The 27,710-nt window shown below is 45.9% G+C and overlaps 1 protein-coding gene across 1 annotated transcript in view; it reads left to right on the top strand.

The window, feature by feature from the left end:
- LOC311229629 (plexin-A2-like) overlaps positions 1–27,710 on the top strand; it is a gene marked incomplete at its 5' end in the record, with an annotated part of 168,906 nt that overhangs the window by 30,931 nt on the left and 110,265 nt on the right. Inside the window, 1 exon segment of the mRNA XM_084315706.1 lies at positions 13,805–13,905. Coding sequence (XP_084171832.1) covers positions 13,805–13,905 — 101 coding nt within the window.

Genomic DNA, 27,710 nt, shown 5'->3' with positions numbered 1-27,710 from the left:
GACACACTAGAACCAAACAAACACACCAGGCCAGTCCAGGAACTCTAGTAACTTACCACTGACACACTAGCACCAAACAAACACACCAGGCCAGTCCAGGAACTCTAGTAACTTACCACTGACACACTAGCACCAAACAAACACACCAGGCCAGTCCAGGAACTCTAGTAACTTACCACTGACACACTAGCACCAAACAAACACACCAGGCCAGTCCAGGAACTCTAGTAACTTACCACTGACACACTAGCACCAAACAAACACACCAGGCCAGTCCAGGAACTCTAGTAACTTACCACTGACACACTAGCACCAAACAAACACACCGGGCCAGTCCAGGAACTCTAGTAACTTACCACTGACACACTAGAACCAAACAAACACACCAGGCCAGTCCAGGAACTCTAGTAACTTACCACTGACACACTAGCACCAAACAAACACACCAGGCCAGTCCAGGAACTCTAGTAACTTACCACTGACACACTAGCACCAAACAAACACACCAGGCCAGTCCAGGAACTCTAGTAACTTACCACTGACACACTAGCACCAAACAAACACACCGGGCCAGTCCAGGAACTCTAGTAACTTACCACTGACACACTAGAACCAAACAAACACACCAGGCCAGTCCAGGAACTCTAGTAACTTACCACTGACACACTAGCACCAAACAAACACACCAGGCCAGTCCAGGAACTCTAGTAACTTACCACTGACACACTAGCACCAAACAAACACACCAGGCCAGTCCAGGAACTCTAGTAACTTACCACTGACACACTAGCACCAAACAAACACACCGGGCCAGTCCAGGAACTCTAGTAACTTACCACTGACACACTAGCACCAAACAAACACACCAGGCCAGTCCAGGAACTCTAGTAACTTACCACTGACACACTAGCACCAAACAAACACACCAGTCCAGGAACTCTAGTAACTTAGCACTGACACACTAGCACCAAACAAACACACCAGGCCAGTCCAGGAACTCTCTCCATAATACTATTACAGGGGCTTCAGTCTCTCTCTCTCTCTCTCTCTCTCTCTCTCTCTCTCTCTCTCTCTCTCTCTCTCTCTCTCTCTCTCTCTCTCTCTCTCTCTCTCTCTCTCTCTCTCTCTCTCTCTCTCTCTCCATTCCATTCCATTCAACTTTAGAGAGGGAATTCCAGGAGGAGCACGGCTTGCTGCTCCTCTCCCGCAGATTCCTGCCTTTCCAGTAGATCCCAGAAAAGAGTGATTTTCTTTGGATTTCAGGCGCGTGCCAAACAATAGAGAGATGATGTGGCGTGAGGAGGAGCGCAGCGCAGACCCTCGTGGAATAACAATGAGCCTCTCTGCCTCCTGCCGAGCGCAACACGCAGGGTTAGCATGATGATGAAGACTGAGGAGAGAGAGAGAGAGGAGAGAGAGAGAGAGAGAGAGAGGAGAGAGAGAGAGAGAGAGAGCATGTCTTTGTCTCCACCAAAACACATACCGTAGAAGCACATGTTTGAGAGATATTACCACTGCAATGAGAAACTGCCTGATCTGTCTTTGCCTGTTATGAAGTGTGTATTTAGTTTGAATGGCTAGAAAAAGAATAAATGTAAGTGCTTAGTACCCAAATAGATGCCTCGCCTCATTTACCTTGAATACTGTTTCTGGGAAAAATTACACAGCAGCCTGTATGGGGAGGAGGAGTGTTGTTACAGGGCGATCTCTGAATGTGCTGTTTGGTCAAATGTAAAATCCTTGCTTTAATTCCATCTCATTCTCTTTCATACCCTCCCTTCTCTCTCTCACTTTCTCTCTCTCTCTATCTACAGCACATATCTATCTTTCTTGTGTGTGTCTGTATTTGTGAGTGTGTGAATGAGTGCATTATATGCATTTCATATTTTGCTGAGATTATGGACGTAACATTATTCAGAAATAGAATCCATTAGATAAAGTCTTTTACCGTCATCAGCATAAATCAAAGTGAAGCCACCACCTATATCTGTTTTACTCATACTGTATTTGTAATTATGCGTGTAGAGTTCCCTGGGGTCGTTAAAAACCTGGAAAAGTAAATTCATTTGAAAAATGTGTTTGCTGGCACGCGCAAAGTTGTGGAAAAATTATAAATATTAAAGATCTCATGGAATTTGGGAACGTCATGCTTGTCTGCCTCCAAATGCAGTTACCTTCAAATGAATAATAGCACAACCCAATAGGAGAAGAAGTACACAGTTCCTTTATTTAAGTAAAAGTTGAAATACCCAGATAAAATAGTAATCTGGTAAAAAAGTAAAAGTCCTCTATTCAGAATTCTACTTGAGTAAAATTAGAGAAGTATTTGATATTGAATTTACTTAGGTATTAAAAGTAAAAGTATGCATTCTACATGTTTGTGTATTCCAGTGCTTGGGAGGTCATGTTAAAGTGGTATGTAGTCCAGTTAGCATGACTCTGATTACGTCCTCTTGAAGTTGGCAGGCTTCAAATTCGAAAGTACATAATCCTCGTAGGTTTTTGCCACGTTTTCTATGCAAAATATCTTTCTTCAAAGTAACTAGTAACTGATGGGTTCAGATAAATCTCCTTTGAAATGTACAGGGGTAAACCTACAAAGTTCCCTAAAAAGAAAATACCCAAGTACAGTACCTAGAAATTGTGCTTAAGTACTTGAGAGTAAAAATACTTAGTTACTTTTACCCACTGGCACACTCCTGATTACAAGTCTCATGTGAATAGATGTCAGCCTATATTTCCAGCCATAACAAGACCAGAGTCGTTCTTCAACAGAAAGAATAATTTATGACACGCACAAATGTTGGTCGTGGAATAGTCCTGAATAATCACGTGATTTCATGATTAAAACACCGTAGGAACACAACTCTGTATGGTAATGCAATCAGCGGTGCTGCCAATCAGAGAAACCCATGATCTATCATCCTGTACCAAAGGCAGAGAGGGGATACTTGATTTTTTTGTTTGTTGATTTAGTTTCTCTAAGTTTGTGTATGCCCCCCCCCAAGCCTGATTGATTGATTGATTGATTGAAAAGTTTATTAACAGATTGCAGAATGGGTACAGTACAGTACTGTACACTGTACATTGGAATACTGACAAAGCCATACTTGGTCATTTACTGTACAACTGGGTTAGGACATTTGTAGGGGCCAGTTTCGAATTGCAGTCTCCCGTAGGTGTTCTTTGAGAGTGTTTTTGAAAGTGGATAGTGATTCACATTCCTTTACAGCTTTGGGTAGGGCATTCCACATTGATGTGGCATAATTGCGAAACGTGTTTAGTCCCTTGTTTGAGCCGAATCTGGGTTTAACATGATTTGTGGAGCTCCCTCTGGTGTTGTGATCGTGGTATTCACTGACCTTTGGGAAGTATTTTGACATGTACATGGGTACCTTGGTCGTGTAGTGTATCTTGTAGACCAGGCCCATTGCAAGTTGCTGTACTCTGTCGTCTCTGTGACAATCAGAATGGTGTGATTGACAGTGTCGAAGGCCTTTTGTAGGTCCAGCATGACCATGCCGCAGTATTTGCCCGCGTCCATACCCTTGTGGGTTGGATGATTAGCTGGCTGAGGCCGTGCAGATCACAAAACCTACTGAAGCCTTGAAGACGGGTGCTGCTTTACGTAGCATGTCCGTGTTCCAGTCCCCAATAAGGATTTTTTCTACGCCCTCCACCCCAGCTAAACACCCATCAAGTGTGTCATAGAAGCCACTGTGTTCTGGCGGTCTATAGATTGTGCCTACTAGTACTGATTTCGCCCTTTCAAATAAGATTTCAATCCATACAGTTTCAATCTCGTCATGGTTAAGGTCAGTACGGTTGATGAATTTGGTATCTTTGTGAATATACACACAGACGCCACCTCCATACTGGTTTCTATCCCTCCTGACTATTGAATAGTTCTCGATTTCAATCTCTGGATCCTGTACAGATGAGTCTAGTTTTGTTTCTGCTCTCTGGACCCTTTGTTATGCTGTGTCATCATAGGTTCAACAGCTGTGCCAACGGCAGGTTAGCCGCGGTCGGAAGTGTCCATCTATATAATGTACACACTGGTTATATATAATTACTCTGATTATAATCACACCCACAACGATGTATGTACATTTAATGTATCAATCCTCAGTACACTACGATAGATGCAATAATTTGTCCGTACAACTCACAATTAACTATTCAAATGAAATGCCCCCCAAGCCAGAGGATAGTGACAGCAGGGTGGGGGTCAGCAGAACGATACAAATGGCTATGTGCTTATCTGACAGCAGAACATCTGTATTGTGTTAAAGTGATACTGGATTGGTATGCTGATCGTACGGTTATGTATATAACCATAGTTATATGAGTATGGTGACGCTCAGCGTCATAGTGGCAATACTCTTCACTTCAGTACTTGCACTGAATAAATTCTCACATGTACCTTTACATACCATCATCTGTCTGGCCACACCCCCATCCGCTACCTACATAAGCAGGGGTGTGGCCATACCATCATCTCCTTCCCAATCTTTCACCACAAGGCAAGATCAAGGGGTCCTCAGTGAGTCCTGACGCTGAGCGTCACTATACTCATATAACTATGGTTATATACATAACCGTACGTTATATATCGTATAGCTCTGCTCAGCGTCATAGTGGCAACACAGGAGCTGAGCAGAGCTGAGCTCGACAAATGAACCTGCTGAGGTCCCCCACAACCATCAGAACCGGGGAGGACCCGAGCCCCCCCGAACCCCCCTAGCGGAGGACGGGAGGGAGTCGGATCCGACTGCGCGAAGAGGAGCTTCAGCAACTCAACGCACAGGGTGAGCAAACCGTGGGCGTGCCCACGACTACACAAACGCACAACCCGCATGCCACTAGGGAATGAACGGAAAGGAACAAACCCCCGTTACCACCCCCAATATCACAGGGTCAAAGCAAAGCCCCAACCCTGTGGCAAGGCCGTAGCAGCGGAGCGCGAAGGAGGACCCAGACCCAAAAAGGGACCCCTCCTGGAAAAAGGGGGCCTGGAGAGGCCAACGACGCCACAGCATCGAGACCTCACCAGGCGGTCACTAGTGACACCACCCCCCACATCGCCAGCGTATTCGGACAGGGCCCATCCAAGAGCAGGCCCTTCCCCCCTATAGCACGCCGCCTAGCTCACTGAACCTGGTATACTCAGGCAGTCACCCATCCAAGTACAACCCAGGCCTGAACCTATACAGCCTCCGAAATCGAACGAGATCGGGCGTGTTCAGGTTGGCATGGCTGTAAGCTCGAAGCACTCAAGAGGCTACACCGACAGCCGGAGCAGGCAGCGCACCGGGGAGACGACCCCCAGAAGAGGTCGATCCCTCAATCCAGGCAAGAGGCACTCGACCTGAGCCTGGAGCACTGCGGACCAGACAGGCGCCAAAGGGGTCTGCTGAAACAGCGGAAGGGGCGTATGCTGGCATTGTTGTGCACCATGTCACAGCCTCCACAAAAAAAACCCGACTCTCTAGAGGGGTCGAGGCAGAGAAGGCTGACACGATTGGCAGACGTCATGAAACGTGCAGGGGCACACTCAAGCGGCCTAACCCGAGAGTTGACTCCGCTACCAACACACCAGGGAACCAACCACCCCCTTGGTTCAAACATGAGGTGGTTGTTCCTATAACCCCTCAAGAAAAAACTCCAAAACACAACTGCGGGTATACACTGGCTATACCGCAGTACAAGTGTTTCAGTTTTCAAAAAGGGGTTATCCCAGGCCTACGGGTCGACGAAACAATTTCGGACCGGGCCCGGAACGGGACGTACACAGGGATGCCAGAGGAGTTCTATAAGAATCACCTCAACAGCCCCCTCCCAGCCATGCTTAAGCAGGAGAAGAGAGGGGCGAAAAGAATGAAGAAGGACCAGGCCCCCTTAGCGCAGTGCAAGGTACAACACAACATGGACCAAGCAACAGTGAGGGGTAATACGTAGTAACACAACCACGAACATCTCCATAACGTCAAACCCTGCAACACCCGGGCCGACCCGGCATTTTCCCCCCCGAAAAAAGCACAAGTCCCTCAGGGTACCAGAACAGCAGATCTGCGTCCCCGGTGGACAACGGGTTAACTGACCTGGACCGGCGCGACCAGAATCAGTCCCGTGCCCTAATCACGCCGCCATCCCCAACCCTTAGGAGGGGGGTAGGTACGCTTGTCGATCCAAAACATTATAGAGGGCGCCACCCAGACGATCCCTTTTGTACCGCGCTCGGTGGCCCACCCCAAGGGCGTGAGACCCCTCTACCTTTGATCTATTCCGTTAACATCCCCCAGATATGAATGAGAATTCGTAGAGACAAACCTAGTAAACTGGCGCTCGAAAGAGACAAACTCCATCCCAGTTGCCCCATAAAAACTCTGTTTTAATGATGAACAACCAAGGCGCGCAAGCCCATGCGTGATTCCTATCAGAAGCACCCAGGGCCAGCACTATGTACACGTCGAGACCAAAAACACATCAATGGATAGTCTAACACAGACCTGGGCATTGTACGGCCCGCGATACGGCCCGCGGGATGATTCTGACCGGCCCGCGAAAGATTACATGATAATAATTTTTATTTTTTTTTATTTAAACGAATTTTTTTTTTTAACTTTTTTCTTTTAATGTCAACGTTCACACGCACAATATACGCTTCGAAAGTGTGGTTATTTGAAGTTTGGATTTTTTTTTCACAACTGAGGTAGGTAGATTACATTTTTAGAGACTAAAGTACAGAAAAAAGGTACCGTTGGGTACCGGTATCGATTCACCGGTACCGGTACCGTATCGGTTCAAATGTGAACGGTACCCATCCCTACTGAACACACAACTGCAGGGCAAGGGCATTTTTGCTCATGAAATGCATAGCCATGTGAAAGCCTTCATGACAAAGTTGCAATTAATTTCAAGGCAACTAGGCAGCAACAATCTCAAACACATGAAAACCCTGAAAGAAGTCAAACCATCAGCTGATCACCGGCACAGGTACTCATCCATGTTGGGAGCACTGCATGATGAATTTTCAAGGTGTTTTCAAGATTTCAAAAAGGTTGAGGATGAAATGCAGCTGGTTTCCTCTCCCTTTACCTGCAGTGTTGATAGTTGTTCAGCTTGAACTCATTGACCTGCAGTCTGATTCACTACTGAAAGAGCACTTTAAGTCAGCATCACTGCTAGAGTTCTACTCTGCTCTCAAGGAGGAGAACTTTCCAAACATGAGGAGACATGCTCAGAAGATGTTGGTTCTCTTTGGATCCACCTACATATGTGAACAGACATTCTCAGTCATGACGTTTACCAAGTCCAGGTACAGATCCTCTCTCACTGATGAACATCTGGCAGCTGTGCTTCGCATCTCCACCTCAGACATGCAACCTGACTTTGATGGACTTGTTAAAGCTCAACAGAGACTGGATTTCTCACACTGAATGAAAAAAAAAACCTGAAGAACACTAAAATGTGGAAATATAACAAGTGAAATGGGACACTTGATATTTTTTTTTCTTTTTTTTGCACAGTTCTGAAAACATTAAATGTTTAATATAGGCATGTAAAGTAAAAAAGGCTACAAAACTGGGACACTTTTCTTTACACAGTTCAGTGACATGTCTTGTTTATTTTTGCTATAAGATGATGTGATGTCTTTAGAAAGCTAAGAAAATCATTGTTTCAATAGTATATGAAACTCAAAATGCCCTTTGTTATTAATGTTTCACATTTTGTTTATCATTTTGGAAATAAATTCTATTTGAATAAATGATATTTTTGAAAGCTAACCTCACATTTTAATTGCCAAATAATAACATACACTCTTACCAGGGGTCAAAACAATGCCATTTACTGCTTTTTATATAGAAATAAAATGTATATTATGCATAATTGAGTTTGGAATTTTGGCCCGGCCCTCCAACATATTTTCAGTTGCTCATTCGGCCCCCTGGGGAAAATAATTGCCCACCCCTGGTCTAACAAGACACCAGATACCGTTCCTCCAAGCCGCCTGGGAGAACGACAAGAAGCCGCTTTTTTCACAGAAAAGAATACGGACATGGTCCCATACGACGCGGCTGAGGGAAAACAACACCCCGTCAACCATGCTCCATAAAGAGGGGACGGGGAGCGATGTACCCTATGACGGGGGGAAAAACCATGACTCAACCGACCATTACCGGCGAGGAGTCAGGGAACTCCCTAAACAATACCCTGTCAACCTGCTCCATAAAGGAGAGGACGGGGAACCCCCAGAGAGACTTCCCACGTGAGCAATAGATTGAAAAGACATATTGCAACATTGAGCTATGTAACAATTGGATTAGGACTCTCCGAGGAGGCGGCTCTGACACTCTGAGGAGGCTCCGACCCAATACACACACTACCAGTAGGGAGCAGAGCAGAAGAACAAATGTCTCTACTGCGTTGCATCACCCACCAAGCTCAATACACAAACAGAGCAGAACTTTTTATTTTTAAGTTCTACTTACCTTGACAATCTGAGGAGGAGGCTCTGAAACTCTGAGGAGGCTCCCTCACTGGGAGGGAGGGTATGAACTCACAGGAGGCTCTGAAACGCCCTGAGGAGGAGGCTCTGAACTCCCTGAGGAGGAGGCTCTGAAACTCCCTGTAACAGAGGTCCATAACATGGAGCCTGAATAACCCACGGAAGTCTTACCAATAGAAACGCGCCCAGTGACGTACTCTATGGCGGGGGAATTTCCGTGGTCCACCGCCCAATATGGCGTGGGACCAGGAAACTCCCTCCCCCCCTACACTGTAACGCGCTGATCCAGCAACGTGACAGGAAGCCCGAAGAACAGGGGGTTTTAACCCCTGACCAATCAGAAAAAGGGGAGGAAGGTTTTACAAGTTCACCCCTTTATGACCCCTCACCCCTGATACGATGTAATGACAAAGTAGAGCCAACACTCTGTAGGCCAACACCTAACCCAGTTGTGGATCTTAACGACACACACAACCCTCCATCACAACAAAAAAAGGCAAAAGTACACTCTCACTACCGTAAGAGGAACGCCGGTTTTCATAACGAGAGAAGACACAAGTCCTCGATTAAGTACTGGCCCACAGGCCTTGCTAAGTCCACATGATAGCGACCAAAACAATCTATTCCCTAGGAAAAAAAATCGTTTTCCCAAGCAGGAGCACAACCCCAGCAGAAGCTGAGGGATTACACCGTATCCCCACAAACATAGTGAAACAATATATTGTAAACAAAACATGTTTGAGAGGAGGGGGGGGAAGCCCCAGGGAAACCGGGGGGGGGGATCACCCCTCCCCACCTTACCCTTGATAGGTTGAACAGGTACTGCCCTGTTAATATGTGAACATGCTACCTGTTTATTGTCATCACAGGCTGAGAGAAGGACTCACCTCTCGATCATATGTCACTAAGCATAGCTTTGCAGGGTTATTAACCCAACTAGTTGTGAGCTCAACCACGTTAACTAACGTTACATGAACACACAAGTTCTCATCACAACCAACCCAGTTCATTTTTACTCACATAAAAAACAACGCCGATTTTCTAGGTAGAGAGAACTATACCAGCGACCAGACAATTCACACACAACACATGTCGTATCCCCAATGTAGTGAAGCAACATACGTTTTGGAAAAAAACATCGTTATTACAAAACATTTAGAAGGGAAGGAAGGAAGAGGCGTTAAGTGTCCAGAAGGACTCTTACCTACACCATGAGCGCAGGCTGAGAGGACTGCAACCACTGGTCTCTCCATGTTGACGAATGTCCTCGCTGGCGGGGCAACACGGTGTAGGGCCGACTAACATCCTCTGTCAAAGATGACGTCGTAGTCAGAGTGTTATGGCCTGTTATCCTCACGGCTAATGTTCAACGGTGTAGCATAAGCTAACAGCCAACTCAGGCTGATTGGTAGCAACAAGCTAACGCTCCTGGCCTAGTGAACATAACGAGCCAGCGCCGCAGCTAACAGCTAACTGGCTAACAGTTAGCTCACCCAGCTAGCACGCAAGCTAAGCAGCTATCACCGAAACTGCACACGAGAACACAATAAGCCAACACTTCAGACAGCCGCCGTCTGACTCACCTCCTCATCCTAAGAGAGAAGAGAAAAAGAAATCAACACAGTTTCCATAACGGTGATTGACAGATATAGAGCGGTGTCGGCACAATTCCTTCATAGGCTGCAGCCGACTTGAGCGTGGACCTTCCGATAATGAAGCACCAAACCCACTTTTCCTCATGAGGGTAACTTTCAACTTGAAAGATGGGGCCTTCACATGACAAAGAAGAATCCGCTCGTCCAAAAGATCCCGGGTTTTAACCACAGACCTTGGTCACGGCCCACTAGATTGACTACCGTGGGCTTCAAACCAGGACCCCCCCCCCTCTGCTGTCTAAGAGGCAGAAAAAAGGATACTAGTCTGGGGCCGGCCTTCGTAAATTGTGCAGCTAACCCCCTCATAACAACACAACTGGCGCTCGCATAGCAAAATCATCACTCACCTAGAGGTAGCCAGCTTCTCACAACAGCCGACGCCTCCTGCACAGTCCAGCTGCAGAACCGAAGGTAATACCTGTCCAGCTGCAGCTTGGAGGACTGCAGGTGGGGATTAGACCAGCGACGCGAGCCCCTAATACGAAAAAGCCGGTGGAGGTCAGAATTATCATCATCTTCCAGACACCCCAGTGACGAAGACATTATCGCCGTATTTTCTCGAAAATAGTGAGAGAGAAAACAAAGATATAATGTCAACGTATCTCCTTGATCTTCTACTTTCTTAAAAAAATCCATCAATCTTAAAGTGTGGTACATGCAGGCACTCAATGTGGTGAAAATTGAAGAAGGAGATGATGGTATGGCCACACCCCTGCTTATGTAGGTAGCGGATGGGGGTGTGGCCAGACAGATGATGGTATGTAAAGGTACATGTGAGAATTTATTCAGTGCAAGGACTGAAGTGAAGAGTATTGCCACTATGACGCTGAGCAGAGCTATACGATATATAACAGCGTAAGAGAGCATCACAGATGTTAGAAGAAAAAAAAAACAAGCGAAAAAGATTGCGTAATTCCCAAAGCTTCAAGCTTTAAAATGGATGTGGGCTAATGCCAGACCACACTACAATACAATACACAAACAGTAACTCTTCTGGGGGGGGGGGGGGGTAGCGTTTGCTCATAATTATCTGTTTCTACTGAATAAAAGATATCAGTGAAAACAAGATGAATTAGAGCTGGAATGCGAAATAAAAAGTATTGCCATCTGCTTATGAATGATTTATGAAGCATCTATGTAGATCTAATGGCTGGAGCTAACGGAGACTTCAATAGACTTCAGTAGACAACATCTTTACATATACCTGACATTTGTCCTCTGTCGTTTAACCCATTCTAACTAGTTAGGTGAGAGAGAGAGAGAGAGAGAGAGAGAGAGAGAGAGAGAGAGAGAGAGAGAGAGAGAGAGAGAGAGAGAGGCAGATAGAGAGAGAGAGAGAGAGAGAGAGAGAGAGAGGGAGGGACAGAGAGAGAGAGAGAGGCAGAGGGAGAGAGAGAGAGGCAGAGAGAGAGAGAGAGAGAGGGAGGGACATAGAGAGAGAGAGGCAGAGGGAGAGAGAGAGAGAGAGAGAGAGAGAGAGAGAGAGAGGGACAGAGAGAGAGAGAGGCAGAGAGAGAGAGAGAGAGAGAGGCAGAGAGAGAGAGGCAGAGGGAGATATTCTGGTCCACTTTATTGGGTGCTATTCGTAGAGACTGTGAACATCAAACAAAAAGATATCTGCCCTTCATTGGGATCTTGTTGGGATTCAGCACTGAGAGGCTGTTCTCTCAGCTCAAACCCACCCAACAAATCAACTCCCATGTTCCACATGAGCTGCACATTTGATTCCGAGGACAGCAAAGATACAAGGGGATCCACAGACCTGCTGCTGCAAAGGTCATGCCGCCTGTCAGCCACTGGACTCCTTTGTTGCTTTTAGAGGAGCAGGAGTTTGTGGGGATTCATGGATTATTCCTACTGCGTCAGACAGGCCCCCCTCCCACACGCCAAAATAATTTTGCTAATGCGATTCACTGAATGTTTTCTGAACTCAGAGGGGGGGGGGGGGGGTGGATAAAGTAATTTTGTATGGAGGCAGTAGATAATCCATTTTGCCAACACAGACCTGAGAGAGAACCCACTTATGCTATCAAGAGCACAGGAGACGCTCTAATCCATAATCCACTCTTCATTTGTGATTGCCTACATCAGGAAATTGCTTGCATCGTATGTATGCCTGGAATACTAACAAAGTACACAAAAAAATAGCCAGGCTGAGGTTTTGTATTCAGGGTCTGGCGCTGGCTGCGCTACAGCACAGTCTCACTGCCGCTAATGGAGAGTTTATGCTTTGCCAAGCGGTTGCATGACTAGTTGTGTGTTAGAGTGCCTGCGCATGTACGTACTGTGTGTGTGTGTGTGTGTGTGTGTGTGTGTGTGTGTGTGTGTGTGTGTGTGTGTGTGTGTGTGTTGTGTGTGTGTGTGTTGTGTGTGTGTGTGTGTGTGTGTGTGTGTGTGTGTGTGTGTGTGTGTGCTTGTCTGTCCATCTGCATGTATTGGTATTATTATGTGTAATGTCTTGAGGCAGATTTAAAGACAAACATTGACCAGACCTGCTCTGTGAAATCCCCAATCATTAATTGTTATCATCATCATCATCATCATCATCATCATCATCATCATCATCATCATCATCATCATCATCATCATCATCATCATCATCATCATAGTACCTGCATCAATACTACATTAGTATCACAGCAGCCAATGCAACATATTCTTTCTCAAATAAAGAGCTACCGAATGGGTGTATTTCAGTATAAAACTGGTGTCTCTCAGATGTCTGCTACCAGAACATTTATTGCACCTTCTGACGGCTGAAATGAAAACCAAATTACCCTCGGGAGAAGGTGGACTCTTGCATTTACACTTTACAGTAAAAATGTTGTTACATGATGTGGTTGATATGATGGTTACTGACACACACACACACATATATATATATATTAGGGGTGGGAATCGCCAGAGACCTCATGATACGATACTATCGCGATACTTGCGTCACGATACGATAGTATCATGATACTAAATATATCGCGATACGCTGAGTATTGCGGGGGGGGGGGGGGATTTTTACATTTTGATCACATTTAATTTATTACCTTTTTTCAACTGCAAAGTAAAACTTTGTCAACATGTTTTATCTAATAAAATAAAGTTCAGTCTGTTCATCTCACTTCAATCATTTTTATTGCAGAACATTGTATTTTCTCAAGCAGACAGATGTAAACACTGTAATCTGTGTTGCATGTACCTGAAAAACTGAACTGTTTGTATTACAGTCATATTCCAACTTAACTGAATGCAATGTGTGTGTGTGTGTGTGTGTGTGTGTGTGTGTGTGTGTGTGTGTGTGTGTGTGTGTGTGTGTGTGTGTGTGTGTGTGACTACTGTACTATTACAGGTATTGAAATGAACAATGCAACTTCCTTATACAAAAAAGAAAAAATATTTATTTAATTTTTTATGAATAATTAAATATCGATACTTGGCGTCCCTGTATCGATACAGTATCGCCACGCAAAGTATCACGATACTACTACGTATCGATTCCCCCCCCCACCCATAATATATATATATATATATATATATATATATATATATATATATATATATATATATATATAAATATATATATATAGTTATGGTAAATGTAAAGGCAGCACATTCCTGAGCTGTCATGTGCTCCCTGTTGCAGGTGGTGCAGGTCGCTGTGGAGGCCTGTGAACAGTACGCTACGTGCGGAGAGTGTCTGAGCTCAGGAGACCCTCACTGTGGCTGGTGTGTCCTCTTCAACGCGTGAGTGTGGAGCTTTGTCCCCTAGGGTTGGGTGTCTCTAGGGTTGGGTGTCTCTAGGGTTGAGTGTCTCTAGGGTTGGGTGTCTCTAGGGTTGAGTGTCTCTAGGGTTGAGTGTCTCTAGGGTTGTATGTCTCTAGGGTTGGGTGTCTCTAGGGTTGTATGTCTCTAGGGTTGGGTGTCTCTGGGTTGAGTGTCTCTAGGGTTGTATGTCTCTAGGGTTGGGTGTCTCTAGGGTTGGGTGTCTAGGGTTGAGTGTCTCTAGGGTTGGGTGTGTCTAGGGTTGGGTGTCACCACTGATTTCCTGAATCTATTCGACTCCAATTCACAAGGTCAGGATTTATTTATCGATTCGCTTAGGGATATTTCAGTAACCATATACATTTAGCTTGGATATTAAAGAGATTCCCAGATAACTAATGCTGTAAATTGTATAAGGAACCCTCTAACCTGCTGCATTCTTAAAAATCTTAATGTTTACATTAAGAATAGACCACAAAGCAGTTATATTAACACTTTGATTGCCTAAGGCTAGATTCATGATATACCATAGGTTGCCAGCTCTATTTGTCTATGTAGAAGTTCCCCTTCTTTGCAGGGCTATAACTTTTTAAATTCTATTGCTAAATTGCCATTATTAGGGCCCATTCAATGTCCTATATGTATTGTTCAGGGTGTATGAACGTTAAACTTTTTCATTCACATATTCATACTAAAATATGATCTAAAGTATAAGTATGTTTTCATCTCTTTCTGCAGCTTTCTCCAGAACGTGATTTATAGCCCCAAATGCATTATATTGATGATCAAATACAGTTTGATAGCAATCGGCGCGATATAAAAAAATCCAACTGGACGGACTTCTGGAAGTTACTACACCTCATCTGATGTTGACCGGATGGCCGAGGGGGCGTTTATAATTCCGTGGGCAGCGTTATACCATTCATCTAATGTGGGTAAAATGTTCATCATAGCAGTTAGTATCGTACACATTGAAAAATAACGCTGAATCTTACCGTATCTTCCTCGCGCCGTTGGGCGATGAGCGTGGAACAGACATTTTCCTATTATGGGATATAGAAATATCCGGTCCATTTCCAGGTTGTATAATAATATATACGTCCAAATCATGTTGTTTTTTCGAGTTATTTGCAGCGATCGATGTTCACTGTGTGAAGACTGAGTCTCTCTAACATTAGCGAGTGCCCGGACCACATATGGAGTGAGTCCTGCCGGGTTAAAGGTAACATCCGTTTTTTCGATCTGCCGATCGGCCACCAGATGGCGGTCTTGAACCGCTAGAGGATTGAGAGGAGATCACACTTGTGTCTCAGGGCCCCGGAAAGGAAATATGATTCCAATCACAGATTTTTGAAATATTGATATCAAAGACGAGTTACGGAGTCTTCGGCAACTTGAGCATGTCGGGGAAGGACGCCTAAAAGCGTCTTCCGGCAGTTAAAGTGTTAATATAATTTTTATTTAACATGGCCAACACACTACAGCAGTTAACACAATATGTATATATAGTAGGGATGGGCATTTAAAAAAAAATCCAGATCGATTGATCGCATGCTATACTCGATTGATCGTTTTTTTTATAAAAATTTCTAATTTCTAATTTTTCTTTCTTTCGATTTTTCTCATAGCTACGAGTAATCGATTACTCACGCCCATCCCTAATATATAGTGCATTATCGATTACAATATTTAATTGCGATTAATTGCATGATTGTCCATAGTTAACTGCGATTCATATTTTTTTATCTGTTCACAATACCGTTTAATACTCTCATCAACATGGAAGTGGACATATATGCAAATGTATATTATTTAAATTAAATAAATAACCAAAATAACAAATATCGTCATTTTACCATGTGAGAGGTTATTTTCATTGTCTGGGCATATTGTTCAGAAGAAGTGAGCTGCCCTGTTGTCTGACAATGTAAACAAGCTTGTCTGTTTATACTGGCCCAGGGAAAAGAAATAGAAACATATAGGAGGAGAGACAGAGCTAGGCTACACACACACACACACACACACACACACGCACACGCACACGCACACGCACACAGCAGTCAAGCAGCCAAGAAATATGATGTTGCAGAGTGTCATGTTAGAAGATGGCAAGCCCAAAAAGACCGCCTTAAAAATAACAGTCAGAGAAAAGCTTCCAGGAGATGTTAAAAAAAGAAAGAAAAACATTTAATTGTTTTATTCAATGAATTAATGAAAATGTTTATTTAAAATGGACACCACAGCCACATTGGACCAGCCACAGTGGACAGACCAGATGCACTGTTTGTGCTAGTTTTCGACACCAGTCCATTGAGGCTTTTCTAAAAGATATAATAAAATCAACAGTAAAATACACAATTAAAATCACAAATCAGAACAAATAGCTATCAGAGCAAGAGTCCATGATCAAAACAACAAAACCAGTCCGCGTCTACATATCTGAGCACTGCTGCATTGATTTCAGCCATACCTTGAGTCCTCTGCTGAAGATGTTGGCATTGGACTCCAGTTTTAAGCCAGTAGGCAGAGAGTTCCATAAGTTTGCCCCGTTAACCGAGAAGGCAGACTGTCCAAACGAACTCTTGCACATGGGAACAGTACGGTCACCATTATTGGAAACTCGTGTGTTTGCTCTACTAGAGCTCCAACGTCTAACCACCAGTCCATAAAATAATAATGATACATGATTGTGCAAACATTTAAAAACGAGTCTAATATTACAGAAAATTACAAAATTGTCAAACGTGAAAAGATTGTGCTTACTCAAAACACTGCATTGATGCCATCGCATTGGTTTACGGTCCATGATTTTTATAGCCTGTTTCTATATTATAGTTATGGGTTTTAGTATGGTTTGTGAGGTTTGTGACCATGATGTGATACAATAAGACAAGTGGGAAAGAATCATAGCATGCATATAAAGTTGAGCAGCTTTAGTTGACAGATCCCTCCTAATAAAACAGTTTAAATTAGGCTTGACCTTCTTACATACATAATGTACCTGTTTATCAAATGTTAGGTTCTTGTCTAATATGATTCCTAGGTACCTGACCTCATTCACTTCGGCAATTATTTCATTTTTAATTTGCACCTCAAACAAATCATTTATAGGCCTTTTGCGTATGGAGATACACATAGAGACAGTTTTCTTGACATTCAAGGTCAAATGAGACGACACAAGCCAGTCGGAGATGTTATGTAACACCTGGGTCAGGTGCTCAGCTGCCATGCTAGCTGTTTTAGCAGACACATAGATGACGGTATCGTCAGCATACATCTGGCAGCTGACACCTGGATGGTAGGTCATTAATGTACATGGTGAATAACAGTGGCCCAAGTACAGACCCTTGCGGCACTCCCATGCTGTTGGCAAGCAGTTTGGATTTCTCCCCATTGACATTGACACACTGTTGTCTCCCCTCCAGGTATGACCTAAACCACCGTGTTGATTCTGTGGACATCTTAAAATGTTTTAATTTAGACAAAAGAACATTGTGATTAACGATAGGTCACCAAACACCCTTCCTCGCCAAATCCCGTTCCAGGAAAAGATCCCTCAAGAGGGAACTCAGGGCCGCGCAGAGCGGGACGCTCAGCCAATACTAATATAACTAGGTTATCTACATAACCTATCGTTATATATCGTATTTGCTTATCGCGTCCCGCTCTGAGCCTTATGAGATATGGGGAAGAGCGGACGCGAGACCCGACAGATGTACCCCCTGAGGACCCGTAAGCCCACATCAAGGGGTGCGGGGAGCCCTGTCACCCCATCCTTCCTAATGAAGGGGGCGCGCAGTCAACTCCACCTGAATGCGAACAAGAGGGAACCAGAACCCCTTGAACACACCGTACAGGCGGAACCACGTGTGACTCAACACACTGTGGCCCATAACGCGTCGAGCGCCAAGCAGGAAGCGCTTCACAAGAGGGTGGCTGAACAAGACATCCCCTCAAACCCCTCATGATAGGAGGATATAGCTGCTGCATATACCCTCACCGTCGAAGCCGACAGTCTATCAAGGAGAGACTGGAGGTAACTAAGGACAGCATCCAGGGGGCAGGAGACTGAGTCCCGGCCCCCCGCCTTACACCACACTTGGAACATACGTCATCTGCCCGCGTAAGCGCGACAGTGGAGGGAGCATGCGCATTCCAGATGGTAACACCATCAGGATCAAGAACCTGCGCCCCTCAACGTACCCGTCCCAACAACTGACCTAACAGATGTATGGGGAAGAATCCCTGGCGGCACAGCATCGGTCCCAGACCTGCCTGGCCATGTCCAGACGTAATCCTCACCCGTCAGGATGAGGACCGCCCCGCGACAGTACACCTGCACCCACATTCTCCCTGCCGGGGATGTGGGGAGCCCTCAGGCCGCGCAGATGGAGGACGCCCATAGCCAGCCGCCCGCCGCCTGGTGCAGACAGGGGGAGCGTACTCCTCCCTGTCTGTCGATACACGACACTGACGTCGTATCGTCCGTCCTGATCAACACCATTTGTGGACCAGAAGGACCGCTTTCAACACCAACACATTGAACATAGCGCAGACCGGGCAGCATGGTTTGCCAGCTGCCCCCTACTGCGCTGGCCCGACGCGTCACCAGCGAGGGAGGCGTCGGTGAAAACGCGACGTGAGACAGCGCCGTAACCATCCTAGGGCGGAACCTCCCGAGCGTGTTGACAACACGCTCTGAGATGGATGCCCATAGCCCTCCAACCGTTGACTGGGAAGAGGAGTACTCTACATCCAGTCTACAGCAACCCCAGGCTGGTAGAGACCTGCCTGGTACGAGACCTGACGATCCACCTTGACCGCGAAGGACCAGAACGTCATCAGGGCAGAACACTCCGTAACCCCTGACGACGCAGAGGCCCCAGTGCGGCCTCCACGCACTTGGTGAAGATGCAGGGAGCCAGAGAAAACCGAACGGCAGCCTCTGGTACTCATACGCTAACCCTGCAAAGGAAGCGTAGGTAAGCCCTAGGATGGAAGATCGGAGATGCGCATACGCATCCTACAGGTCTATGGAGGAGAACCAGACCCCCACCTGACAGTGTTCAACAGGTAGGAGACGATCCAAAAAATGCTGAACCTTCCCATGGGACAGGTCCAGCCTGGGTCTTACACCCCTCCCTCCCGACTTCTCAGGCAGAGAACACCGGGAGGAGAACGCCACGACGATGGCTTGCTTCGTCCACAGAGATTGGATCTCGTTGACCAGAGCTGTCACTGCTGGAGACCCTGACAATAGGGTCTGTACCAAACCTGAAAACGGGTGGGGTTGTGTAAACACAAGTCCCCGCCTCAGCGTTCTCTCCATCCACCTCGACATATGGTACTGCCGTAGTCATATGTGACGACACTCCCAACGCACCCGCCGTCACGTGGCGCAGGTCCGCCAGGAACTGTAGATAGTTGGCCCGGTCCCCCCGCTGTGCGTAGCCAACCCTGGAACCGTGTGAGCAGCGCGTTCCGTGTCGGAAAATCTGACCCTGACACCACCCACGAGGCAATCGCACCCAAGGGGGAACCCCGACAGAAAGGGCCGGTCTGATACGGGGGGCTTCCGATGAAAAAAGCCCCCCCACTGAACACCCCTCCAGAACATGCTGAGGAGTTGTTCTGCAGCCGGACATGCAAGGTGTAAGGCCCCCATGGGTTCCTACACACCGTAGCCCTGCAGTGATATTACTACCACCCCAAATCACGTGTGCCTGCGACCACTTGCCAATATTTCAGGAGTGGGAGGCACCAACATGATACCTGGCCTGGCGAAGGCGAGGCCGGGGAAGCCCGCACTGTGTGCCTCAAAAGGTTTCGAGCCCCCCTGCTGACAACACTTAAGTTGACAGACGTAACACCAGGCTCAACCAACACAGCTCAAGGTGTGGGAGCCGCTTGACAGCACAACATTCTCACGGACAGACCCAGGCTCAGCCATCAACTGGGTGTCAGCCCCTGTCCCCATGAGAAGCGAAAGGGGGGCCGCCCGCGCATCAACGAAGGCACGCGGCCCGCAGCCAAAGGAAACAATCAGAGCCCACTTTTTCCGCTGGTGTTGGGGAAGGGAGTGATCGGAGAGCGGGCTGCTCGCGGCAGGACGGTGACGGCTTGTTTGTTCAAGCCGAACCCATCCTACATGGCCGATCCCTCGGCCGCCAAGGCTGTCGGCCTTGTGGACACCTGTTGAATCAACGCCCAGGATACCTCCGGCGGGGGAAAACATGGCCGCCTGTCGAGGGCCTCGTCATCGCCGCTGACGAGGCCGTGCTCTCTCTTCTTCTGGCTGCGCGGTGTGAGGCGGTGTAGGGCCTAGGACAATACCGCCCGCGCTCCAGCAGAAGACCAAAATCCCCTGCGGAGAGGGGAACCCTGAGCGGTTATAGCTTGCGGCTGGGTCAAAGCTAATAACGTCAACAACCTCGCGCGATGTGTCGACGTCGGTTGGCCCTCAAGGCCCCGCCACCAGACACCATTTTTTTAATAGAAAAAAACAGCAATTCGAACACAGTTCTAATCGTTGCCAATTCCATACCGTGGCGGTACAAGCTTTAACAGCCCACCAGCCACTCGCCAGGCCGACCCACCCATGGCGTCGGCCGGGGCGGGGCACTGTTTCAATATGTCAAAAACAAAGGACTGATGTTAACACGGAGCACCAGTGGTGGTTGCAAACAGCAACCTCCACTGTGGTGTGCACCATGAAAGGGTTAAATGAATAAAATAACTAAACCACAAAATACTGTAGAATGAGCAAACCCATACACACAACGTTAAGGGGAGGCGGACCAGAGCGAACTAGTCCCGCCTTCATTCAAAATATTCACAACAGCACACCAGCCCTAGCTTAGCCCATTTACCAAAAAAGGTAAACAAAGCCCCCCCCGCACTACTCCCCCAGTATACCGATTGACCGTCAGTATGAATGGTTGAGAGGAGAGAAAACTGTAGCAAGACAGACCTTCTCATAGCAGAGTGACAGAACGAAACAATAGCCCACTACACAGGGCCGCCTCAGGGGGTGGGGGGCCTCGCGTTTAAATTCGCACAGGGCCTCACATTTCTCCCAGGCGGCCCTGCCCCTATACTACTACAGCCTAGCGTGAGGCGATGTGGGACCCAGATCAACAACCGCCTGCGCACAGACACGCAACATGTTTACCATGTCGGCTGGACCCATAGCCCCACTACCCGACGCCAATGTGGATAGGAACTAACCAGCTGAGCCATAACCCGCCGTTAAGTCCCATCCTGCAGTAATATAGCTCTACTGCTACACCGCCGAGCTCACGCATCGCCCCAGATGGGGACACCGTTCCATAGACCCCGCCGGAACACAAGGTAACATACCTGGCTAGGCTACCTAGCCACGGCCTACCCTGTTGTCAACCCATTTACCCGAAAAAAGGTAAATAGGACTCAGCAAAAAAAACCACAACAGCTACCGACTAATCTTCATTGATGAACCGGGCAAGAGGAGGGAGAAGTGACAACATCTCACGGCGGAGACATTAGAACAGCGTAGCAGTTAGCAGTAGTGATAGCATGCGGCATTAGCGATAGCATATAGCATAGCATTAACCAAACCATCCTGCCCCCGGCGCCAACACACAACATGGTTGTGTAACAAAACAAACCAGCATTACTAACACTAATACCCATGCCTGAAGACACAGGGCCTACCTGGGTACAAGCTGGCCCGACAGCCAATCTTGTACAGCTGAACCTCGATCTGCTGTCATCAGACGAGGAACATCAACATAGGCCCGTCGTGTGGCCGAAAACATGCGTCGAAGATGCCAGGGGCCAGCAACCTCCGGTAAGCTTTCAACATTATGACTCTGATCTTTTTCATCCTGCTAGTTACGTATGGTGCACGCAGCCAGTACGCTGGAACGAAAATAGAGGAAGGGTGTTTGGTGACCAGAGTCATGGTTATATGGGCTACGCCTCCATAGGGGCGGGGCCCCATACAGGTGTGGGTGCATGTAGTTGTTCGTTGGGGATACAGTAGGTATCATAGGAGATAAGGGGTATCTCATAAGGCTCAGAGCGGGACGCGATAAGCAAATACGATATATAACTGTATCAAATGCCTTTTTTAGGTCCAGAAACACTGTCCCTACAACATTTCCTTTGATTAATAGACCCTTGACCCTCTCAATAAGATAACAATTAGCTGTTTCTGTGGAATATTTAGGTCTAAACCCGAATTGCTGTGGATGGAGCAATTGATTGGCCTCTAAATGTTCCATCAACTGTCCAGCAACAATCTTCTCTAGGACTTTTGAAATTACAGCTACATGTAGGATGGCAATGGGCCTGTAGTTACTTGCCATGTCCTTGTCACCGACTTACATGTATAAATCGGGGTAATTATTGCCATTTTCCAGCTCTCTGGGAATGTATTTGTTCTTATTGACAGGTTTACTAAGTGAATAGGCTCCAGCAAACAGTTCTGGTGTTTCTTAATAATAGAGTAACATAGGTCTGAACTTGAGTTGTAGAAAAACTTGTTACTCAAGTTTTTCTGTAGTAGTTAGTAGTCCAGAGGTAGTATTTCCCCAGAAGGTGGTATGGCTTACAAATCCATACGGACCCATAGCCTGAAGCCTTATGTAGTACATGTCCAAATTTCATAAAGATCCATTCAGAAATGAGTGATTAGGAGTGATTTTGGTAAACTGTGTACAAAAGAAAAACAGAGTTTTCTCATAGACTTCAATTCATTGGGCTGTTTTTCTCTTCCTGTTTTCGCTCGTTGGTTTTTCACCAGATCCCTGATTCATACATCCCCAGGTGGGGTATCATTGGAAAGCCACACTCATTGGAAAGCCACCTCCACAATCATTTTCGAGATCGGATCTAGATTGACGGAACTACTGCGCCAAGAGTCGGGAGTGGTATTTTGCACAATACCGTGTACTTTGCACAAGCCTCAAATACCGGCATGTAACTCGAGAACTGCTGAACGGATTTTGTCGGATTTTGACGCTATCGACAGGCAACAAATAAGCCTTCAATTCGATATATTGTATTGTATTGTATTACAAAATATGCACACCCGAGCCACTAGGGGTCGCCAAAGTGCCGGTGGGCAAATCGTCCTAAAAACGTCCCATATATGGGACAGCGCATGCTAAGAGGTTCTGTATCACTGGATACCTCTTTGATGTAAAAATCCTCTGAGAGTACATTACCATGTTCCACAGAAGATAACTCAGTTGGTTTAAAATAAGTTGCCAGTTCATGTACAGACTCAATAAAGAAACGGTTGAAAACATTGGCCATAGACTCATCACTGGTTATTATCTACTTTAAGACCCCTTATTTTGGGGTGATTTTGCCTGTTTGAGTTTGTTAGTCTAGATATATGCTGCCAGAGTTTGGAACTGCTACCATTAGCCTTTTCAATTAGTTTAAGGAAGTAATTAGTCTTGGCCTTCCTCAGCTCAGACACCACTTTGTTCCTCAGACTAGTGAAAGTAAAATGGTCAGTGTTGTTTTTTGTTACCAAAAACCTTTTAACACATTAACTGCCACGGAGTTTGATCATCTTATACCATTCTCTGCCAGCACTGTATGTCTATGGAGATGTTCACCTTCTTTGCAGGGCTATAACTTTTTTTTTTTTTTTTTTATCTTTCTTCCCCTCCTTTTTCCCGATTTTTCTCCCATCCCACCCTTCCTGGTTGTTGCGTACTTTCCCCTACTGTTGGTCCGGGAGACCGGAGACTGTCACATGCTTTCCTCCGACGCATGTGCAGCCTGGGGCAGGCCAACCTGGCCGCGCAGGTTCTCACCGGGGAGAGTGTAGCGTGTGGGAGGCCACACTATCTCTCCTTAGTTCCAACCCTTGCTGAGCAGGCGCCCCGACCGAACTGTAGGGGTCGCTGTCCACAACGCCCAGGACCCACCCTTCAGCTTTCCCACCCCCTGACAGTGGCGAATCCTTATGGAAGCCAACGGAAGCCATGCCTCCCTATTAAAATATGAATTAATATCAAATATGAAATATGAAAAAAAAAAGGTTTTAATATAGTTTACATTCTTTTTCATCTGTGCATCTGTGTTATATACAGTGTTGTGCTAGTTACTGAAAAATAGTAACTCAGTTACTTTACTAGTTACTTCATTTCAAAGTAACTTCGTTACTGTACTAGTTACTTACACCCAAAAGTAATGAGTTACTGTGAAAAGTAACTATTTAGTTATTTAAAAAAAAAATAAAAAAAAAAATTGCTCAAGTCCCATGCCCCATATACTCAAAATCGGTTGATCAACTTGACAGTTTCCATTCACATCACCGAACTCTGCTAAGCAATGTGGTCTAGAGCGTTTCATTATATATTCCCTCCCCGCTGTATGTATATTTCTCTCCCACCCACCCACCCCCTCCTAATGTACAGTCCCCTCCCCATCATATGTATATACTCTGTCAGGATCTAGGGGTAACAGTACTGTATATTTGAATACCGCTTATGTCACAAATGTATCAGTACTAAATACCTATATGCAGGGCCGCCTCAGGGGGTGTGCGAGCAGTGCGGTCGCACAGGGCCTCGCGGGAAGGGGGGCCTCGCAAAAAAAAAAAAAAAAATAAAAAAAAAAAATATTTTTTATTAATTTTTTTTATTATTATTTTTTTTTTTTTTTTTTTTTTTTTGCGAGGCCCCCCTTCCCGCGAGGCCCTTTTTCATCACAGACCTAAAATCTAGTTTTGCTTATATGCTTATATATTTCACATTAGACACGTTTGTAGAATGTGTCTGACTTGTTCCTGGGTCTGCAGTCCTGCAGCTGCAGACATACTCACTATTGGAGCTCAGCCTCTGGGGTTCTGCAGCAGCATTGGTTTCAACGAAGGGAGTGGTTTTACTTACATGTGTAGACAGTACACCGGCAGCGTGAGTCGGCTGCGTTTGACATTTTCGCGCGTGCAGCTTTTGACTATGCTTAGTTATGCCCAATAGCCAAGACGAAGAAAGAGGTCGGTCATTATCAGTCGGTCGGTCACCAACCAAGGAACGTTGACGAAAGGCCTCTCGCTAGCGGGACAAATGGCCGGAGCCTTTCGGTATAGCCATGTCGGCTAGTAGCTAGCTTAGCTAAATGCTAACTAGCGTTAGCTAACCAGGCGAGGCGAGTGGATGTCTTTTCAAAAGAAGGAGAAGAGAACTTGTGAGCAGATAAATCTGTTAGGCAGCAATACGCCGAAATTACACCGTGGGGCCAAGAAAGTATCCTTCCACGTTGATACTGCGTTATGGTGAGTCAACTTATGATTATGTACCCGCCGTGGATCTGAGTCACCTGACCCTATCTCTCTTTCTCTCTTGGAGCCAAACTGGTCTAGCTAATACTACTAGTAGCTAACTGTGTGAGCTAACTGTTAGCTGTTTAGCGTCAGCTGGGAACGTTCGTTTGATGCTATCAGTTAGCCTTGAGAATAGCAGGCCCTTTGACAGAAGATGTAGTCGGGCCTGCACCATGACAAGGCTCTGGCCAGTGGCCATAGCTTCTTTTTGTCCCGCCAGCGAGAGGCCTTTCGTCAACGTGGAGACCTTGCGGCCTTTCGCCCAGCGTTCATCGTGCAGGTAACTTGGATTAATGAAAATGTCATGATGACATTACCCCACTCTTCCTTCCTTCCCCTCCCGAATGTTTTGTTAATAACGATGTTTTTTTCCAGGCAAAACATATGCTACTTCACAACATTTGGAGATACGACATGTGCTGTGTGTGAATGGTCGTTTGTGTAGCCACGTTGTGTGTGTCACGTGGCCTGGTGTCACAGTACCTGGCTAGCCTATTTAGCTGATGTCGGCCATTGGCTCCTTGCTGCTTTGGTTTCTCTGTTGACCCTCTTCTTGTTGGATTTAAGTGTTGATCTTTGTCCTCTCATACATGCTATAGTCTCTCTCTAACACACACACACACATGACAAACACACATGTTCTCTCTCTCTCTCTCTCTCTCTCTCTTTCTAACACACACAGTCTGCCTATGGCGGCCTTTCTCGATGGCTAGGCTGTGCTCAAGGATCTTCAGTCACAGTGCTCAGGTATTCTGCCACTGTGTACTCTCTGTTTAGGGCCAAATAGCATTTCAATTTCTTTCCAATGTGTCTCTCTCTCTCTCTCTCTCTCTGTACACTGTATATTGACTGTAGAACGGGAGCTCTCTCTCGCTCTCTCTTTTGCTATATGTTGACTGTATCATGCCCCGCCTCGGGCAGCGCTATTATTTAAGAATATGTTGACTGTATAAAAAAAAAAAAAAAAAAAAAAAAAATATATATATATATATATATATATTTTTTTTTTTTTTTTTTTTTTTTTTTTTCCTTGGGGGGGGGGGGGGGGGGGGGGCCTCGCGTTAAATCTCGCACAGGGCCTCGCATTTCTCCCAGGCGGCCCTGCCTATATGTCCCTATGCCATAAATGTCATGTATGTTGTGTATGTCATAAATGTCTATATGAATTGAAAATGGGGGACCCTGATGGAAACAAGACAAACGTCTTTCTCAGGTCTGCATCCCCTTAACAATTGTATGTATTGAGCCGTACTGTATTGTACCCATTCTGCAATCTGTTAAATAAAGTTTTCATTCATTCATTCATTCATCCATTCATTAATTCATTCATAACCATCTTGCAGCGTTGTTTAAGATATCAATCAAAGCATTGCAACGTTAGAATAGTTAGGATATCAATTGTGCATGAAAGGACTATATTTATATTGTTTGATTAGTATTATGAGATTCCGTGGCAGATTTCGTACAGTCAAAATCCGTTGATCTTGAGTTTCAGTGAACACATTGCACTCACCGTCACCAGTCTGCGGTGGTCGAGATGTAACGTTAGTCCAGTTGACTCCAGCAGCCCTTCAAACATGTTCTTTATCTCGTTTCCATGTTGTATTATCTCTCCAAGTAGTTGCTAAATGGTTTGTTAGTTCGTTATTATTACTGCGTTCTTATTATGTAGATTCATAGCGAGCGTCCTCTTGTTGTTTACTGTAGAGAGCGTCTATTTCTTTCAGAACGTCAGTGGCCAATCAGAAGTGCGAAAACCAGAATGAGGCTACGGAAAGAAATAATAATAATAATAATACTTCGTTTTATATAGCGCCTTTCAGTCTACAGTAAACAAAACAAACGCAGGCGAAATAAGGACGCTCGCTATGAATCTACATAAAAAGAACGCAGTAACGAACTAACAAACCATTCAGTAACGTAAGTAGCGTTACTGAATTTCAAAAGTAATGCGTTAGAGTACTAGTTGCGGCAAAAAGTAACTTCGTTTCTGTAACGCGTTACTTTGTAACGCGTTAGTCCCAACACTGGTTATATATATATATATTTTTTTTTAAATGTCTCCCTCTTCTCCTTCTCACTCCCTCTAACACACTGTCAGACTCACTGTGCTCACTGCAGCTATAGAGGAGAGGAGGCAGGGGGTAGGTCTCTTTCTCCAGCCTCAACCATGTGATTCATGTATCTAGAGTCCAAATCCGATCCTAGCCAATCAGATTCGAGCTGACTGCCACACCCTAAAAGTTTAAAACGGGGCTGTGAGAAGAATCCTGAGTGTGGCCTCCCCTCTGCACACCTCCCCTCTGCACTCTGAACATTGTATTAACCCGTGACTGCTCCCACGGGCCGAATATTGCCCCGATCCTCGCGAGATTAAATCCACGGGTACCTCTCGGCGTGCCGAAGCTTTTCCTAAATCACTTCCATCATCGAAAACGAGGGGAAAAGGTTGGCTCGCGAC

The sequence above is a fragment of the Notolepis coatsorum genome (genome assembly GCF_963971535.1).
Source record: "Notolepis coatsorum genome assembly, chromosome: 6".
Classification (NCBI taxonomy): Eukaryota; Metazoa; Chordata; class Actinopteri; order Aulopiformes; family Paralepididae; genus Notolepis; species Notolepis coatsorum.
This window is presented reverse-complemented; position numbering and strand designations above follow the sequence as displayed.